Genomic DNA, 20,753 nt, shown 5'->3' with positions numbered 1-20,753 from the left:
ATGTTGTACATGCTCACAAGGGGTCACCCTACATGTGAAGGGACAGGGGTGGGGGAGGTTCTAACTGCAATGTAAACTGACTGACTGTGATTTATAACAGCAGGTGGGAATTCTGAATAGTGAATCATTAAGATTAATCCACATAAAATGGAGTTTTTTGCGAGTAAAAAGAAGAAAATTGTAAAACTTTTGTTTTTGTAAATAATAAATATTTTCTGAAAAAAATATCAGTTTTGCTCCTTTCACGAATTTAACAAATATCAATTAATTTTTGAGATTTTTTTTCTCTAATTGTACGTCTTTTTCAGATTATTTCAGATTTGTAAAATGCATAAATAAACGTTAGACAGTCGACACTTTGGTTGAACCCCAAACTACTTATTTCGTCCTCGACGTTCTCTTGGATTCTTTTTGTTTTAAAAATCTTCTACGGTTGTCAATAATTTCACTTTCTCGTGCGGCTTACAAACCCATTTTCTTTTCGAAACGAACACAGAAAACAATTTGAATTTTGGAATGTTAAAAATTTGTTACACAGAAAAAAAAGATTTTTGGAACGTTGAAAATTTGGTAGGTTGAATATTACCTCTTTTTTGAGTAATATTACATAAAAAATGTGTAAAAATATGAACCTTATGAATATTCATCAAAAACTGATGAAAATTCATCATTTTCTGGGGTAAAATTAATCATATTTTTGACACAAAATCTGTCACCATTTCCTGATAAATATTACTATCATTTTTTTTTCTGTGAAGCTTTGAAAAATATTTAACAGTTTTTGTTTTTGTTTGCTGGACGTTGCTCTTATTCTCATGCTAACGTAATGTTTACAATCATGTTTTTTGCCCCCTGATTTTTTAAATATTTATCTCAATTTAAGTTTTTTGAACATTCTGTGAATTTAAACATATTTTCCAGTACACAGTAAACAACTGTTTGAATTTGGAAGGTGTAATTTTGGAAGATTAAATATTACCTCTTTTATGATTTAGACTGAAAAAGTGACATTACACCATAAAAGTGGTAAAATTACACATTTCAGAGGTAAATTTTTTATTTTTTTATCTATCTTACAGAGAAAAAAATGATGGTAATATTCATCAGGAAATGTTGACAGATGTTGTGTCAAAAAAAGTGTAATAGTTTATCAGAAAATGATGATGATGATGGTTCACATTTTTACACATTTTTTAGGTAATATTCCTCAAAAAAGAGGTAATATTAAACCTACCAAACAATCAATATTCAAAATTCATTTTTTTTTGTGCTGTTTATTTAGCAAAAGTTTGTTTTAAAGCTCCGGTTATAAAATTCTCAAGCAGCCTGAAATATCCCAAATTTGACTACACAGAAAAATAATGATGGTAATATTCATCAGTAAATGATGACAGATTTTGTGTCGAAAAAAATGTACATCAGGAAATGCTGAATATTCATCAGGATCACATTTTTACACATTTTGCCTTCCTCACTGAGGTAAGCCTATAATCCTGCTCTAAAAATGAACTTCGTATAAAAACGTCGTAGACCCACCTTCATGTATACATATCGACTCAGAATCGAAAACTGAACAAATGTCTGTGTGTATGTGTGTGTGTATGTGGGTGTGTATGTGTGTGTGTGTATGTGTGTGTGTATGTGTGTGTGTATGTATGTATGTGACCAGCAAACTAGCTCATGTTTCTCGGCACTGGCTGAACCGATTTGACCCGAACTTGTTGCATTCGACTTGGTTTATGGTCCCATAGATCGAGTTTTATACAGATTGAAGTTTCGATAAGTAGTTCAAAAGTTATGTATAAAAATGTGTTTTCACATATATTTGGACCTCACTTAACTGTATGTAAACTATGTCCGGGTCCACTATCCGACCCATCGTTGGTTAGGTTATCAAAAGACCTTTCCAACGAGTCCATAACATTGAAGATCTGGCAACCCTGTCGCGAGATATGGCCACTTAAGTGATATTGATATACTTTTTTGAAGCCGGATCTCACTTAAATGTATGTAAACTATGTCCGGATCCACCATCCGACCTATTGTTGGTTAGGTTCTCAAAAGACCTTTCCAACGAGTCCAAAACATTGAAGATCTGGCAACCCTGTCTCGAGATATGGCCACTTAAGTGATATTGATGTACTTTTTTGAAGCCGGATTTAAAAAAATAGATGAAACTTGTGTACAGCCATTGTTGTGAGGAAGGCTCCAATCACATAGGTGGATTAAGTTAGTTTTTTTATGTTTTATTACTCAAAAAAGAGGTAATATTCAACCTACCAAATTTTCAACCTTCCAAAATTCAACTTTTTTGCTGTGTAATAATTTAAACATAAAAAGTTGAAAGCATGTTTTAAACAAACAATAAACGATTGACACGATTACAATCGTTATGATTAGGCTTAGTGATTTTTCACGCTCGAAAATTGCAAATTTCACGGGGACCTCAATTTCAAAACACCAAATTTCACGCAAATTTCGCGGAACGTGAAAAATGTTAAAATAACTATAAAAACCTTATGTTTAAATCACAGAAACTGCTTTTTATGCTTCATTATATATTATTTAAATAACCTAAAAACAATTTGAATAAATTTGAACCTGACACAAAAAAAAATTCTCCTGATTTTCCTAAAAGATTCCACCTGGTTAATGGATGGGCTCTATATATATTTTTAAACAAAATGTAGGGCATGCGTATTCTCATTTATTGAACTGTTTTTTTATATTTGACTAATAAAGCTCAAAAGTTTTTGTGAATTTCCTTCATTTTACTGAATTTCATATCAAAGCAAGATTCAACAATCTTGTCCAGCCAAAATAAGTTCAAAACCAAAAAGTTAAATTTTTTGCGACATTTATCACATTAAAAATAAGTTTAATTATTTTATTCAAAATGAAATTTTTAACATTTTTAATTTATGTTACTTGCTCTTGTTAGTGATTTAGTTATAGAAGTTGTTCCAAAATGGATTACGATGCAACACACAGCTGAAAGGAACTCCAAATCTCTGTTAATAATTGCAAAAGAACTGATTTTATCTTGATTATTCACCAAAAAATCCGAATTGAATTGAAAAAAAAATCAAAATGACTCAGAAAAATTAGAAACGTTTTTAAAAGTTTATTTCAAAGCAAAAAATGCCCTTCATTTTAATTTGAATAAAACAATGCTTGATTCTTTTAATTTCTTCGAACTTAGAACTTCTTAACTATACCTTTCAAATAAAATGCTGTAAAAATTTTATTACAGCCAATGAAAATATTACTAAACTAACCTAAAGGAACCATCACAACGTCCTTCCTTAATCTGTTTCCAATAAATTACAAATTACTATACTTAATAAGTTTCTAAAAAAATTGAACAATTCCTCAAATGGTTCATATCAAGCATTTCAATTGTAAACTAATAAAATTTACTTAAATAGTCTGTATGGGTAAAATATTTATTATGCTGTTATTTAAAAAAAAATTTGAGAAAATTGATAGATTTCACGTTACGCCGTCTTCGAAATCTTCAAAAATCATTGATCCTATGTTAGTAATTAAACCAGGGTATTCACTCGCTTATTTCTACAGTATTTTATAAGATTATTTTTATTCTCATTCTAGTTTCATAAATCATTTTGAGAAAAATAGTTACAGTTTTACACAAACATAAAATTTCACGGGATTTCGCGGAAAAAGCCAAATTTCACGGATTTCACGCTGTCCGCGAAATCGTGAAATTTCACTAACCCTAGTTATGATTTAAAAACAATGTTTTGTTTCTTGAATTTTTGAGAATTTTTTTAAGGGGTGGGTTGTAAATCATTTTCATAAATTCATTGATTTTTGCAAATTTTTTTGGTACACAGCAAAAAAAAGTTGAATTTTGGAATGTTGAAAATTTGGTTGGTTGAATATTACTCATTTTTTGAGTGATATTAATCAAAAATTATGTAAAAATGTGAACCTGATGAATATTCATCAGAAACTGATGAAAATTCACCAATTCCTGATGTAATATTACACATTTTTTTCGCCACAAAATCTGTCACCATTTCCTGATGAATATTACCATAATTTTTTTTTCTGTGTAGTAGAATAAATGTTATACAAATTCAAATTTAGAAAATAATATAATCATATAATTTGAAATCAAGTTTCATTAGGACAAAAATACTTCATAGTAAAAAAATGGTAATTTTGGAAGTTGTAAATTTGAAGGTTTGATATTACCTCCCAAATGATGTAATATTACCTTAATTATAGTGGAAAAGTTGAGTTTACTCTACACATCATAAGAAGTAAAAATAAACAAAAAAATGTAATATTACACATTTTCTGAGAAAAAAAAAATACATCTAGGAATGGGTACATCTTTTCTGAACTATTGTGGCAGAAAAGATGTATACATTCCTAGATGTAATTTTATCTCAGAAAATGTGTAATATTACACTGTTTTGTCTATGATTACCTCTGATGATGTGTAGTGTAAATACAACTTTTCCACTATAATTTATGTAATATTATATAATTTAAGAGGTTATCTTATAAAATGTGTAATATTACACATTTTCGTCTATTTTTACCGGATATGATGTGTAATTTTAATTTTTCCACTTTAATAAGGGAATATTATATCATAAAAAGGCAGTATCAACCAATTCTAATTTTAAACTATCGAAATTTTCTATTTTTTACTGTATGGATGTTGAATAAAGTATGAGATCTTCTGTTTGTTTTTTTTTTCTGTAAATATACACTCAACCCCTGGTGGTTGGTCACTTTTTCGTTTGACACGTTTATTATTTTATATTCCGTTGATTGGTCAAACTCAAACTAAAAAGTGACGAACTGTCACTTTTTACACGGGACTCACACTTACTATCAAACCAAACGTTTGGTAGTAGTTGTGAGCTCTGTGTAAAGAGGGTGTCAAACTAAAAAGTGATCCCGTTCGTTTGACAATAATTAGTGTCAAACCATCGGGGTTTCAGTGTTTATATATATTATATTAAATAATATAAAAGCAGAATCGTCAAAAACAATAACATGACATAAATATGCGACGAACGGCAACAACTTGCCGTTCAGAATATTATAAGCGAATATTTCAAAAATTGGAAAAAATAGGTGTTAACAATTTCCTGACTCCAAGCTCGATTGAGTCATTAAGGGTTAGCAGGTAAAGACAATAATGATCAAACGACAAAGCACCTCCCCATAATTAATGTATATTCTCTTCCGAGAATGTGCCCCGACATGCCGCCGTGAGATATGCTAATGAGCGCAAAGCTTTAATAGGGGGCAAACAGTTTGTCAATGTGAGACCGCGAACACACCAGGTGATAGCTGATTACGTTATTAGACAAGCGTGCCCTGTTCCATTGTGTTAAAATGTGTGTATGTTTCGGGACCATTTACGGGTTGTACCCCGCCAGTGACAAAGTGAGATTTACAGCTCTGATTAACGTTTCTCGCGTACGCAGTACCAGTAGCCAGCACAGTGTTGTGGGATAATTTAATTAATGACTAAGGGATTTCTTAAAGGAAACGCATGGCCCTTAACTGGTTTAAGATATCATGCGTCCGCGTGGAATTTGATCTTTAACAAACAGCTCCACTTAACCAGTTTGTGGAAGCTAATTGGCACTTAACGACAGGGATCAATTTCAAACGTTCAAAATAGTAGCCCGCAAGCTAGCATTTTTAAAAATAATTATCAATTTTCAAACAAGTTTTTGCTGTGCAAGTTTCGACTCAACACAACTTTTTTTTTGCCAGACTCACCGATGGTTTTTGCAGCAAACAAAACCTGTTCTCCCAAATTGATATTAATCAAGCTGGAATGACTCGCGTATTGCGCTCCACTGGACGATTAGGTGCTATCCTGGTCCCACCAGAAACCCATTAGCTTAGTTTATTCCCCCATAAAAAACGCCCCCCCATTAGTCATGCTGGGTGCGTCCACCGAGTTACCCCGGTCAAATTAAACCTAAATCAATTATCCTCGAACAAAAAGCAACAATAAACAAGCCAAAAACTCACCCAAAATGTACATCATGGTGAAGCAGTTGTCGAACGCGAATCCGACCAGGAACCGGCACAGGGCAAACTGCCAAAAGTTGCCGACGAACGCGGTCACGACACCGGCCACGAAGCCAATCACGTTGCAACCGGCCAGCGCCGGGATGCGGCCGTACCGGTCGGCGATCCAGCCGAACAGCAGCCCACCCACGATGGCTCCCACGAAGAAGATGGACTGCGACAGCGTCGAGAGGTAGGCGTTTTCGCACACCCACTCGAACTGGAATAAAATGAGATTGAAAGAAATGATTAGTTTGAATTAGTATAGTAGTTTAAGCAACAAGTTGCAAAAAGAGGATTTTTTTCAGCACGAGTCGTACATTTATCCAACGAGGTTCACCGAGTTAGATAAATACGAAAAGTGCTGAAAAAATCAAGTTTTGCAACGAGTTCCATACAACATTTTTTGCAATTCCAAAAAACACACACTGAGTGAAATCTTATGTCAAATTTTCAAGAATTTTGTCAATAAATCGTTTAAATCAAAAAATGTTTAAAAGTGTTACTTTTCGAAACAAGTGCTGAAAAGTTCAACTTTTCAGCACCCATTTGAGTGCTGAAAAGTAGAACTTTTCAGCATTTATTTTGAAAAGTGTTGCTATTCGATTCTGTTATTTTTGGTACGGAAAAGTAGGCTATTTCGTCGTTCAAGAATGACAGAAAAAAATAAGGAGTTTCACGACGGAATTGCAAAAATACATTTTTGATATTTGTTTAAAAGTTTTGATATTACCTTAACATTCATGCTTTAGGCTGATTTTAAATTGAACTCAAAATTTCATATTAACTTGTTATGAAAAAAAAAAATATATGTATCGTCATCATCAAACTTGCATAAATTCAAATTTTATTGAGAAAAAAAATATTGTGACTTTTTAATGCAAAAGCTTTGTTTATTTTTTCCCTGATTTTTGAAAACAAATTTTGTGGATTATCTCCTATCCATTAAAAAGAACACAAAATGTTATAAAATATTTGAAACTATGTAATAAACGGCTTGAAACTATGTAATCACGGCTTGCTCATAAGAGGAAATTAGACTCTCTTATAAGTACCAAAAACTACCGGGTGAGATGGAGTCATACAAAATTTCTGATACAATAAAATTTTAATTTCTACAACTTTTAAATTAGCGAACTTCTAGGAAAAAGAAAATGATTAGAAATAAACATAAAACATTAAAATGAAAAGCAATATTCGACAAATTTTTAGAGATCTCTAAATCTACACAAATATTTTGTGTTCTCACCAAACAGAAAGCCATATGATATCGAATAACGTCAAAAGAGTTATAAATTAAGCTCAATTAAGAAAATATTAGAAAAATACAAAACACAGGAAGTTGAGTAATTTTGGAACAAATGTTGCTTTAAATCAGTGTTTCTCAACCTCTTGCGTTCTATTCCCCCTGATTTTCAAGATCATAATTCCCCCTCACCCAACCACAATGTTGAAGTTGTTGGTTTCAATGCACAAATATAATCACAATTTTAAGATGTTTACATAAAGATTGCAATTTTCATAACAAATCAATGTGTAAATATATTTTTTTAATTCTTTTGAATGAATTAAAAATTACAGAAAGTTTTATTTTTAATATTTTGTTTTAACTGATCATGTGTAACTGAATACATCTCACAATAAATATCTTGTGACAGTTTTATTAAATTTGTTTCTGTTTATTTCCACTAAACTACTCTTGTTTAACATGCAATTCAGTGTTCTGCTAATAATCATAAAGAAATAATGATATATGAAAAAAATTCTTGGAATGTTTCTAATAAGACAAAAACTCACAAAAATATAACTTGTATAACTTGAAATTTACGTTTTTTTCTAAACTTGTATTTACAACAATTGAAAAAAATCATAAGCTCTAAAATAATATTTCAAAACCCAACTATTTCTGGGGAACTGTCCTAAAAATAAAATTTATGAAAAAAAAAACTAATGTCGTTCTTACTAATAAAAGACACTGAAAGTTGCATAGATTGATTAACTTTTTTTTTGCAGATTCTATTGAATCCTCATTCCCCCCTAGAATGGCAAAATTCCCCCCCAGGTAGAGGTTCCTCATCGGTTGAGAAAACCTGCTTCAAATCGTCTGGCCTATAATATTCAACTGACGATATCTCGAAAATTATTGGTCCGATTTCATTGTCTTTTTTTTCTTTTGTGAAATTTTTTCATCTTTCATAAATTAAAAAATAAATAAAATTAAGTTTAACTTTCGGAAATGACTAAAAATAAATAACTTTCCTTATTTCATATTTTAGACGAAATTATAATTTTTTTGGAATATTTTTAATTGAAGAGATACGAAAATTTCTAAAGGTTTCAATTTTTATATTGAAAATCAGAGTTTCAGTTAACAATTCGTCGCTTGTGTGCTGTCACAAGAAGCACGTCCTATCTTTTTACAGCAGACGTGTCACAAGATAACACACAAGCGACTAATTATAGGCTAATTAGGTGATACGTGTTTGTTGATTTTATTAGGGGAACTTTAACCCTATTAGGGTAGTAGGTGAGGTGATGTTTAGAGGAATTATTTTCATCGATTTGAATTATCTGAAACTCCTCGCGAAACTAATTTTCCCGGTTTTCAAAGATCCATAGAGAAAATTACAAGAAATTCTCTCAATTTTTCTATCCAACATTATTTTTTAATCTCAAAAAATAATTTAAAATCGAAAATTTATACATAAAAGTAGCTTTTCGATATTTTCCAAAAAACAGTATTTTTTTAAAAATGTAAATCTCCTAAACCAGATTTTGCACTATCACGCACTACGGCTAAAAAAAATGTCTTTTTTAGTCCCCTAAAAATATCAAAAATTCCGAAAAAAAATTATGTTGCGTATTTTGGGAATTCTACTTTTCTTCCAAAAAATGTTAAATAAAAAAGATTTTTCTCTCCGTGTACCGTTTTGTCTTCCTCACTGAGGTAAGGTTATAATCCTGCTCTAAAAATGAACTTCTTATTAAAAGCTCGAAAACCCACCCTGATGTATACTTATTGACTCAGTTTTAAAATCTGAAAAAATGTCTGTGTGTATGTGTGTGTGTATATGACCAACAATGTCACTAAGTTTTCTCAGCATTGGCTGAGCCGATTTTGACCAAACCTGTCGCATTCGACTTGGTTTATGGTATTTTTTGCATATTTTCGGAAGTTGAATAAATGGCAGGAAATTGCACCAAATATCATTATCTTTTGATAGATAATCGACCTTTCCAACGAGTCCAAAATATTGACAATCTGGCAACCCTGCTTCGAGTTATGACCGCTTTAGTGATATTTATGTACTTTTTTTAAGCCAGATCTCACTTAAACCTAGGTAAACGATGTCCGGATCCATCATCCAATCCATCGTTGGTTAGGTATTTGAAAGACCTTTCCAACGAGTGTAAAACATTGAAAATCTGGCAACCCTGTCTCGAGTTATGACCACTTAAGTGATATTTATGTTCTTTGTTGGGTGCCGGATCTCACTTAAATCTATGTAAACGTTGTTCGAATCCATCATCTAACCCATCGTTCGTCAGGTAATTGAAAGACCTTTCCGACAAGTCTAATACATTGATAATCTGGCAACCCTGTCTCGAGTTCTGACCACTTAAATTCCATTTAAGTTATTTTTTTACTCAAAAAAAAGAACAGAAATTGGTGTCCAAACCACTCATATTTCCCATTATTGGTAAAGGTAAAGTGAGGAAGGCATCAACCACATAAGTGGATTAGGTCAGTTTGTTGAATAACAGCTGAAACTTCCGGTGATCAATCAAATTTCGTTCTCCCTTGCAAAGATCCTCAACGTCCTCAAGTTACAACTCACATCGGTAGCCGCCGTCCGGTATGGCACATCGGTAAAGTTGTACTCCCAGCCGCTGCGGCAGGGCTGCGTCGGCCAGCTGGGGTCCGCCTTGCGGATGTTGTTCGCGAGCACCTCCGTGAAGTTGACCGCATACATCGAGCACTTGCTGTACACGGCGCTGCCGTCCTCAAACTCGTTCCCGTGCTCGTAGTGGACCGGGATCGCTAGGGCACGTCTGGAAGGAAGAGATGAAACAAGATTAATGACAATTGTCGCGGAAGCTTAATGATTGGTTGTTTGAAATTGTTGGTGACATTCCTGTCACGATTAGATTCGTAAAACATTAATTTTTGGAAACACTCCCACTTGGAAAAAAGAGAGAAAGATAAACCAGTTGAGCAACGGGTTGGGTTTTGATTTATTTGGACACTGTCTGGACGACGATTCACGTCATCCACTCTGGATGCTGTCAGAAGTCAGAACAGGTCTTTGTGATCTTTAAGAAAAGTTACCTTTCAAGTATTTCAGCTGTCGAGTAAACCTGTCTGGAAGATGTCTAATCTTTCAACCAGTTATTGTTTGGATTTCATATGGCTTGTTTTTCGTATTGCGAAATGTGTGTTTTGAGAAATTTCAATTCGGGTAGAAATAGGGGTAGACTATAATTGAGATATCATGCGCCTCCATAGATTTCAACTTGATGTTATCCCAAAAAGTTGAAAATTAGCCCACCTCCGGACTAAGCAAAGCTCACTTCTGAACCCACTGAGCAAACAAACGCCGGCTCTCCTCTCAAAATGCTTTCAAGCATCAATCAGCATTATTTATTGTGCCACCTGAGTGCTAAGTTGATCGCGAACAGCGACGTTCGGGTAGGTCATAAAAAGAGGTTAGGTTGGTTGGTTGGAGGAGTTCCGGCATGATGCCCGGAGTCAGGTCAGACGTCCAGAACGTTGTGTAAAATCCGGGAAAAAATTACGTAATTTGCTGTTGAGCACATGAGCAAGCTTCAATTTGTGCCTGATTGGTATAATTTTGAAAGGTGTATTTTTGGATGAGCTAATGGCCACATCCAGGATCTGGTTCAACGGCTGCGCGCTTCCTGAAACTTGCACGGTCACTCGCACGTTTTCTCAACAAGGAGAACGTGAATCTTTTGACAAAGAAGATTTTTTTTGAAGAGGGAATGGAACGAGGATGCCAGGTACAACTGGCTAGCAAAAAAAAAGACTGAAATCAAGTTTGACTACTTTTGTTCTGCTTAAGCAGCTATTACAGGCTATTAGGGTGTGACTTGAAAGATTGTCCTTCTGGATTGTTTCAAAGTTGTTCAGCTGGAAGAGTAGACACGGATGAGCAACTCTACCAGGAATGAGCCTTTTTTAGAATTTTAGTTATTGTATTTTTTATTTGCCTTAAATTGCACAGGGTTGCTGCAATTCTCTCAACATTTAGCCTTTTTTATCAATTTATTTTTGTATTTTTGAATTTAGATGAAACATTGTGTGTACTTTTTCTATGATCAAAGAAGAATCAACACTCCCTGTGCTCCTAATCCTTATTCCCTCCTAACACTTGTACCATCAACGGGGTCAAAACTTACGCGAAGCACCAACCAGCTGTATCTCGGCTAAAACTAGAGCGTCCAATTTCCCGGGGTTACAAAATTCCCGGGAAACGGGAAATTTTTAACAAATTTCCCGGGAAATCCCGGGAATTCCCGGGAAATTTGAAATTTAACGAAATTTATTCTAATCCTGTTTCTGATTGATATTTTGGAACAGAATTGTATAGAACAAAAACTTCAATGGTCAAAATGAGTCTGAGGATCTGTCTGACTTTGAGAAAATATATAGATTTACTATTTTTTTTATGCTGTCTCTCAAATCGTACCAAATCAAAAAAAAATATTTTCAGTATTTTTTGTTGAGTAGCATTTTTTTATTCAAAATGTTTGGACAGTTAAAATCCATGCTCCACAACAATAAAATTGTTTTTAAATTTGCCTAAATGGTCACTGCATAAAGTTGAAAGTGAAAAAATCATGCAAAAATATTGTTTTTCATGGCAAATAACTTATTCCAAAACAAGTATTTTCAACTTGTGAATAAAAAGATTATCATTAAATTTGCATTTAAAAAATGAAATCACAATTCAAAGTTTTAAAATATTTGGAGCATGTTTTTAAAATATGGTTGCATTCTTTGGGTAAATTTCATATGATACGAAGTTGTTTTTAATCAATTTTCATGGTTTATATGGTAATATTGCCCATGGTTACATGGTAATAAAACCTAATTAATTAATTAGATTAAAATAATTTTCATAGTGTAAAAGAAGTTAAAATTAAACGATATTTTATTTATATTTAACCCTCTAATGCCCTTGGTAGCTCACGTGCTTTATAAATTTATAACAAACAGTAATTTCTCGAATACTTTTAAACAAATTCTTAACGAACAACTCTTTTTGAATAATTTATTTATATCAATTCAACTTTCAACCAATAAACAAAAATGTCAAACAAATCTCAATTTTAATACTGGCTGGAAGAGGTGAATATATATGAATGAAATAACAAAAAAATAGTTAAAATAGGTTGTCGAAAATAAAATAGTTTATATTCAATCCAAAATAGCGTAATTTTCGTAACCCATTTTTGTTCCTAAATAATAAATGAATAAATATTATCTGAATTCAACCTTGACATAAAATTTACAGAAAGCTAATTAGTTCATTATGAATAAGAAGGTTGAAATGAATTAAATTTTCTCATAATTATTTTTTGTATAATTTCAAAACATTGATGCCAAAAAGGTAGGAAAATGTGTACTACCGCTTGTATTTCGGGAATTCCCGGGAAATTTACAAATTTCCCGGGAAACGGGAAATATTTTTTTCCGGGAAATCCCGGGAATTCCCGGGATTTTTTTTCCCGGGACGGGAAATTGGACGCTCTAGCTAAAACCCAACCGATTAGGATGATTCTTGTTGCATTCGATCGGAAGAATGTCAAAAATGTCTACCCTACGTTAGAATAAAAAAAAGACATTTCCAACTTTTTCCAAGGATTCAACTTTTTTGACACTGTTGGGTCTACAAGTGTTGATCAATTTCTAAGCAACCTGGGCTCGACAACCATCACACACATACACATGACGAAATCCAGTCTGCAACTCGCTAAGATCACAATCTCCATGCGAATGCGAAACTTTTTCTGTCATCAAAGATGTAATGTAGTGTCGGGAAAGTCGAGAAAATTCGGGAATTCGCCAAAATCCGCAAAAAAAAAACTGGAAAAAATCAATTAATGATTTTTTTTGTCAAAAAGTCGGGAATTCTCGGCAAACTTGTTTGAAAATTATTTTTCAACTCTTGAATAATTTTGTTTTTTTTTTACAATTTTCCAATTGAATACACTGAATTCTGCTTTAGTAAGTTACTTTAAATTAATGGTTCTTTCCACTATTTCAATATATTTGAGTATGGAAAAGCTGTTTAAGACATTCAAAATCTTACTGAATATTGGATGCCTTTGACACAGATTTTCATAATATTTTTATTATGAATCCAATGATCTCTATTAATTAATGTATTATCAAACAAGAGGTAAAGTTAATGAAAAAATAATATAAAAATCAGCTAATGGCCAGCTTAGAGTTATGACAACTTGAGTTTGGCAATGTTTTTTTGTTATTATTTTTAATTGTTTAACTAAATTCATTAGGTAATTTATAATATATTTTTTTAATGTTGCCCTTGAACTTTTTTTGAGAGTATGGAAAAATAACCTAACATAGATAAAGCTTGATTTTCAGTTTTCGAAAAACTAAAATATCGGATAAAATCCAAAATTGAAAAAAATTTTACGTTCTAAAGCCATGAAGAAAATATTTAAATTGAAAAAAATAATAATTCAAGAAATTTTGAGTTTATTGCAAAATTGTTTAGAAAATTTGCCTCTTCAAACATTTTGCTTAAAATAAGTGGGAAAACACAAATCAAACTGAATTTTCATTGAAAAAAATAAAGTTAATTACTGGCCACTAGATAAATTAACATTGATTAAAAAATTCATTATCAAAAATTACAAATTTTAAAAGGGAACTTAGCAAAAACATTTTTTTATGAATTCCATGGTATTTTTCTCAATCCTTTGAAAGAATAATAACAGCAATTATGTTTGAATCGTTCTTTGATTTAAAATGATAATTAAATTAAAAAAAATAGGAACGAAATTTTAAGTTCAGTTATCTTTAACTTTTTATCATTTCCAGTTGAAACGAAATATCAAAAAGTATACGTTTGCCAATTTGAAAAATAACATGGAAGTATTGTTGATCTTTTGATTATATTTCAAAGACTAATTGGTTGTGTTTCTACTCTGAATTATAATAATGAACTTCCATTTTTGATTGTTTTTTTTATGTGTTGTTCAGTTTCTGTCTTTAGAAAAATTGTTGGATTTTTTTTAATTAATTTAGATTTTTTTCTCGGTGAAAAGTATTGACTTTTATTATAGAAAGTGTTTTGTTTGAAATCATTCTGGAATAGTCGGGAATTTTAAAATGGGCATTTGAGTGGTCACCCTGATCATTTGTCGTCTCCAGTATCTATACAAACAAGAGTCCATACAAAAAGGTTTGAAAATACAGTCGACTCTCTGGTTGTCAATATCCAAGGGACCGTCGAGGAAGAGAATCATCAGTTTATAGAACGATGCAAAATGAAAACTCGATTGAAAATATGTTTTTCTTGGTACTCAGCTATGGAAGAGAATCATGGCAACGTCCAGCAAACAAAAACAAACTAATGTCAAACACCCTTCAAAGCTTTGTTTCGCAAAGAAAAATGTCTATGTAAGCCATGAGATAGTGACAATATTGACAACCAGAAAAGAATTTTAAAGCAAACATAATCCAAGGGACCGCCGAGGAAGAGATCCTTCAAGCAAGAGAAAATATCGAGGAATAAAACCAATCGAAGTATGCAGTTTGAAGGGACTGAATAATTCATCGATAGATGGAGCAATATTGATATCGAGAAGATCGACAGCCAGAGAGTCGTCTGTATTCAAAAATCTGTGCCTTCAGAACGAATTTTCTGATCGATTTGGTGTCTTCGGCAAAGTTGTATTCATGTAATGTAGGGTGTTCAGGAAAAAGTAGCTACTCTCTAAACAACATTTCTTAATTGGCTAGTTGCAAAAGATGCGTTGCAAATTTTTCGAAAAAGTCATGAATTTTAAAAAGTGGAAAAAGTATTTTCGTAAAAGGCTGTGGTTCTGACATTGATGACTACAGTGCTGAAGATTAAAGATTTTTTCCTAGTGTAAAAAAAATCATCCAAAATAAACCGGATGAGTAGAGAGGTGAAATCAATTGAGATGATGAAATTGGAAACCGCAAAAAAGTTGTTCTGTTCCCGGCGAAAAAAAAACAACGATCACGTTTCTGACGAGTCACAATGGCTACGTGAGAAGAACCTATTTTTTTTTTTTTTTTTGAATTAAATATACTTTATTGAATCTTTCTTATAATAATTACATTTGGTTTACATAATAAGTGGTCAGCTGTGGCTCTTCAGCTTTAGTTTGCTTTTCGTGATTTAAACACTGTTCATTTTCTTAACTTTAAAAGTATATGATTTATCATTTTTGTAACACTAGGTACAATGAGGAAAAAAATTTAAGAAAACATAACCTAACCTAAAACTAACTTAATCTTACCATAAACTAAACCAATCCTTGAATCAAGGGGTATTCAGAAATAGCACATTTTTCCCTGAATTTCAAACATTTTTCTTGAATCTTCTGATCCAACATTTTTACTTCTGCTAATTCATGAACCTCACTTGATCTTGTCCAGCCAGGAACATTCAAAACCATTTTGAGTACCTTGTTTTGGACACGCTGGAGCTTCAATTTATGAGTTCTAGCGCAACACTCCCAAACAGGTACTGCATACTCAATAACGGGGTAAATTATTTGTTTGTAAACTGCTAGCTTATTTTTCAAAGATAGCTTTGATTTTCTGTTAATTAAAGGATACAAACACCTGATGAGAATGCTGCACTTGTTCAATATTTTGTCTACATGCTGCCGAAACAATAGTTTCGAGTCAAGTATGAGACCTAAATAGACAACTTCCTTTGACCAGGGTATCGAAACATCATTCATTTTATCAAAACATCATCCTTTGGGGCAAATCTGGCCGATTTGGAAAGTGGAAAAATGATGGTTTGAGTTTTGGCTGCATTAATGCGAATTTTCCAGTCGCCAAAGTATTCGGAAAGAACGTCAAGACCCTTCTGAAGGCGGCCAACTAAATATCTGGTTATTTTACCCTTATAAATAACGGCAGTGTCATCAGCAAAAAGTGACAACACACCATTACCAGGAAGAGTAGGCAAATCAGATGTAAAAATATTGTACAGAAGTGGGCCAAGAATACTTCCTTGGGGAACCCCAGCATCAATGTTGAATAATCCAGAAGCAATCCCATTCAGAAAAACCCTGAACGATCTCTCCGAAAGATAGTGCTGGATAATTTTGATAAGATACATTGGAAAACCGTATAAATACAGTTTATGTATCAAACCATCATGCCAAACATTGTCAAAAGCCTTCTCAACATCCAACAAAGCCATAGCAGTTGATTTAGACTCAAGCTTGTTCTGCTTGATGATTTTAGTTACTCGTAAGCTGATGAGCAGTATTATGCCCCTTTCGGAAGCCAAACTGCTCATTCAAAATTATATTATTATCATTGGTAAAATCCAAAAGCCTTGAATAGATGACCTTCTCAAAGAGTTTGGACAGACTACTCAAAAGACTAATGGGACCATAACTTGTTGGCGATGGAGAAGAACCTAATTTTGCTACGCTCTCAAGAATTTTAGACAAACTCGGCGCGGTCTAGAGTCACCTTCATGGGCCTAGCCGTACCGTGAGTTAATTTGATGATATTTTTAGAACGCTCCGCTCAAAATCGAAATCAAAAGGAATCATTCAAGCGCGCGCGAATTAAGCCAACAACACACATAAATTAGCCCGATTCCATTCATTACGAAGTGGAACAATCAATTTCACGACCTGCTGTCGCAGGACGACCCCCACATATGACAGAGGGCTGTCCGATAAATTACGACGATTACCGTGGCTCCTGAATTGATCAGGATTCGCTACTGTAATTATCGCGACACTTGATCATGATCGGAACTAGACTCTCCAATGAAGCTCAATCGATCCAAGCAGTCGACGATGCGTTCTAAATCAAGCCCGAGAACAAAACAGGTAATCGACTCAACTAAGAGGGGGCATAAAAATAAAAGCGATTAATTAAACCGGCTAACTTTGGAATCTGCTTGGTCACGACTTTGTCGCGGTCTGGCTTCCGCAACCGGCTGACGACCGGTCATCTCAAAGAGTCCAACGCCGCGTAGATTCTCCCACTGGAGTTGTGCGCCAGGATTGATGATCGCTGCTGACACATGCCCGCGAGGTCACGGATTAGCCAGAATCGTGTGACAGGCGGGTGAACTTTCGAAAACAAAAAAAAAAAAAATACCGCAAATCTAGCGCGGTGACCTTGCGCGCACAGATCTACGCGATCCGGAAGAAACGGTTCAATCTAGCAGGCGCTGAATCAGCGCGGTTGATGACAAAATTAAAGCTTCGACGAAGGGCTTTGAGTTGACGGGCGTTTTAACGGCTTTGTCCGGTGCTGGAGGGAGTTGGGTTAATAAGGGTCACACGAAGCGGGTGTTAAATTTAATTATCGAGCGCGGGTTGAAGAACGAATTGATTGGATCGTGCCCGTACGGTACTAAGTCGTAGTTTTGTCTAGAAGGGGTTTAAGGCGCAATGCACTGTAATTTTTGAGGAAAAATCTAATCGGAACTTCGCAAGCTAATTGATGTAAGCCACATTTCAAAAGAGGTGTTAATTGCTTACTTAGTTGTGCTACTACATTACTGACTTAATTATTGAACTGAACATTAATTGAAGCCAATTATCTAGAATGTTATGTCTGTGACGTAACCAGAAAAGTGTATAGAAAAAGTGTGTTGTTCTATGGAAAATTTTGAGAACATTTAGTTCTCTGTTATTGAATTGTTGGACTTGTGACAAGAATGTTTCAAAGATCACTTTAATCTTTAAGACTTTACTCAACCGAGGAATGCCACATCCTCTGGAAAGCAACGTACTATTCACACGACCGTTGAGGTTTGTAAGTTTTTGAAGGATTTTGACTGATATAGAATCTTAGAATCGGATCGTATAAGATTACAAAAATATAAGCTTACTAGAAATTAACGAAAAATCTACATTACTAAGTTTACCACATTCAAAAATTAACAAAAATTAAAACGGTCGTTACTATCTTCCTAATAAACAGGGCTGTGTCTTTTTGGGGACATGGAGTCGGAGTCGGAATTTGTAATTTGTATTCTTTCAATTCAAATTTGACCAAATTTAATCAAACTCTTGCTTAAAAAAGTACACTCTCATTTTGTTTAGTCGAAGTTTTTAAATTCTAGTAGTAACATTCTAAAATTTGCAGGACTTATAAAACTTATTTTTAATAATTATGAAATTTTATTTTAAAAATCTGTAAAATATTTGAAAATTCATTTTTTTTTGATAATACTAAAATAATTCAAATTCTTAAATAATTTTGATTTTTTTTATTTAATTGTTATGGTTCTAATCACTGGACAGGTGTTATAACCATGGCTCGTAAATTCAATTTTTGAACTTTATTTATTATTAACCCTTCCCCCCTGACTTTGGTCAGCGTTGAGCGACATAAACTTCAAAAAATATTTGCAACGGCTTAATTACAAATATTTTTTTTATTGAAATAATACTCAAAATTCTTGAAATTCAATCATTTTGAATTTATTTTTAATCTTAATATTTTTAAATTAAATGATACTTAAATTGAAGAAAAAAACCTAAATTTTCGAAACATATCTAGAGTTTTTTAAGGTCCAATAAACATATGAAACACAATAGCTTATGAGACCTTAAAAAAACTCTAGATTTAAAGTGTTTAATAAATTAAAAAAAATCAAAAGGTTCAAAAAAACTTAAAATTTACTTAATGTTTATCATTTTTTTGCAAAAATCTTAAGGGGTCGGCAAATATGTCAGAGGTTGGTATGAGCATACATTTAAACTTTTTTTTAAATCCGTTTTCAGGGCATTCAAATATACATGTTAATCAATTACCAAAACATGTTTGAAGACATTTGGTTGTATCATTGCCGAGATATAGCTATTTGAAGTTAGCTGTTTCTAAAAACGGGTGCCTTAATATATCAACACTGCTTTGTCCAAATCTGCTCAAAATTTTGGTGAAGACTCGTTAAACCGGTCCTGTGTGCATGACGAAGGCTGATTTTTGAAAAGTTTATTTAAAAAAAAAGATAAAAATATGTTTGCTGTTTCTCATATAAAAAATCGCCAGGTTTTAATTTTTATATAGAAACAAAATTCAAAATCGGGCTTCTTCATGCACACGGAATATATCTGGAGAGTCTTCACCCCAAATTTCAACCAATTTGGTCCATCCCATTTCGAGATATCGTGGCACCCGTAAATCAACTCGGTGTTTTGAGAAAAAACGTTCACAAACTTTGACAGTTCGCTTTGCGCATGGCAAAATGTTGAACTTAAATCGCCTCTAACTCAGTTCAGTTACGAAATATCTTCATTAAACTTTCAGAAGTGAATGAAAATGTTCTTTTAAGTGAATTCATTGAATTTTCTGTATTACAAAATTTTGCGAATTTTAACATGTATGTAACCCCTTAAAGTGTTCATCAAAATGGCTAGGTTTCTTTTTTATGTTTTATTCGAAAACAAAATATGAGCAATGAAATATTTGTTAAGCTAATTTATAAATTTTTAATAAAATGAGTGTAAATTTGAGGTTAATTGATTATTATTCAAACAACAAAATCCAAATTTACTTGGAAAATTGTTCTACGGAAAATGTGTTTAAATATGAAGGTATTTTTGATTTTTGTGTCAATAACGCTTAAAACGTGTGTAATAGAAACTTATAACGGCAAATAATCCAATAATGCAGTTAGAACTTATTTTGATTGACATGACACTTTGAGTGTATTTAAATAGTCATATTTATCAATGTATTCATAATTTGCTAAAACAACTTCTTGAGCTTAGCATGATTCCATACCATTATGTTTGTAATTAATTCTTATTTATCATTTTGAAAAAGGGTATTGTGAACTAAACATGTGAGTGATGTTCACAGCAAAAAAAAGTAACTTCATGATTCGAATTCCCGGACGCTTCGAAACCCGGACACTTCATCTTGTTTTATCAATTATTAGGATATAAGTTCGCATTATGAATGTCAAAACTGTGTTATTTGATGAATTCCAACATTAACTTTCATTTAAAGTTTGTTTGATCGCTGTAGTTAATGCCAAAACAATTAAATACAATAAAATTATAAGTTTACCAAAAATGCGAAACATTTCACTTGAAATATTTCATAGGCGTTCGAAGCACCGGGAAGGCAAAGCAGAGATTTATGGTTTCGATTTCCTTAAATTCTAGCAAATTTTTATATAAACTATCGATTGTTTTGATGTTAACAGCTTATTTGAGACCTAAAGAATGCCATTCACTTACATTTCAGTCCAAATTTGTGCGATTCATATGTAAAATCGAGTGTCCGGATTTCGAATCAGCTTTTATCAGTGTCCGGGATTCGAAGCACAACAAGTCATTTTAATATTAAAATTCTGATGAAAAATTGTTAGAAAAGACATATTTTGCATACATTTTCTTGAAACTGACTGCACAGCAAAAAATCCGATGGTAAA

At 32.8% G+C, this 20,753-nt stretch overlaps 1 protein-coding gene across 1 annotated transcript in view; it reads right to left on the bottom strand.

The window, feature by feature from the left end:
• Positions 1–20,753, bottom strand: part of LOC6054772 (organic cation transporter protein) — a 62,396-nt gene that overhangs the window by 23,375 nt on the left and 18,268 nt on the right. Inside the window, exons 2-3 of the mRNA XM_038262984.1 lie at positions 9,912–10,125; positions 6,034–6,292 (exon numbers count right to left, since the gene is read on the bottom strand). Of these exons, the coding sequence (XP_038118912.1) occupies positions 6,034–6,292; positions 9,912–10,125 (473 nt within the window). The remainder of the gene's footprint in view (positions 1–6,033; positions 6,293–9,911; positions 10,126–20,753) is intronic.

This window comes from Culex quinquefasciatus, chromosome 3 (genome assembly GCF_015732765.1).
Source record: "Culex quinquefasciatus strain JHB chromosome 3, VPISU_Cqui_1.0_pri_paternal, whole genome shotgun sequence".
NCBI classification, from domain to species: Eukaryota; Metazoa; Arthropoda; class Insecta; order Diptera; family Culicidae; genus Culex; species Culex quinquefasciatus.
This window is presented reverse-complemented; position numbering and strand designations above follow the sequence as displayed.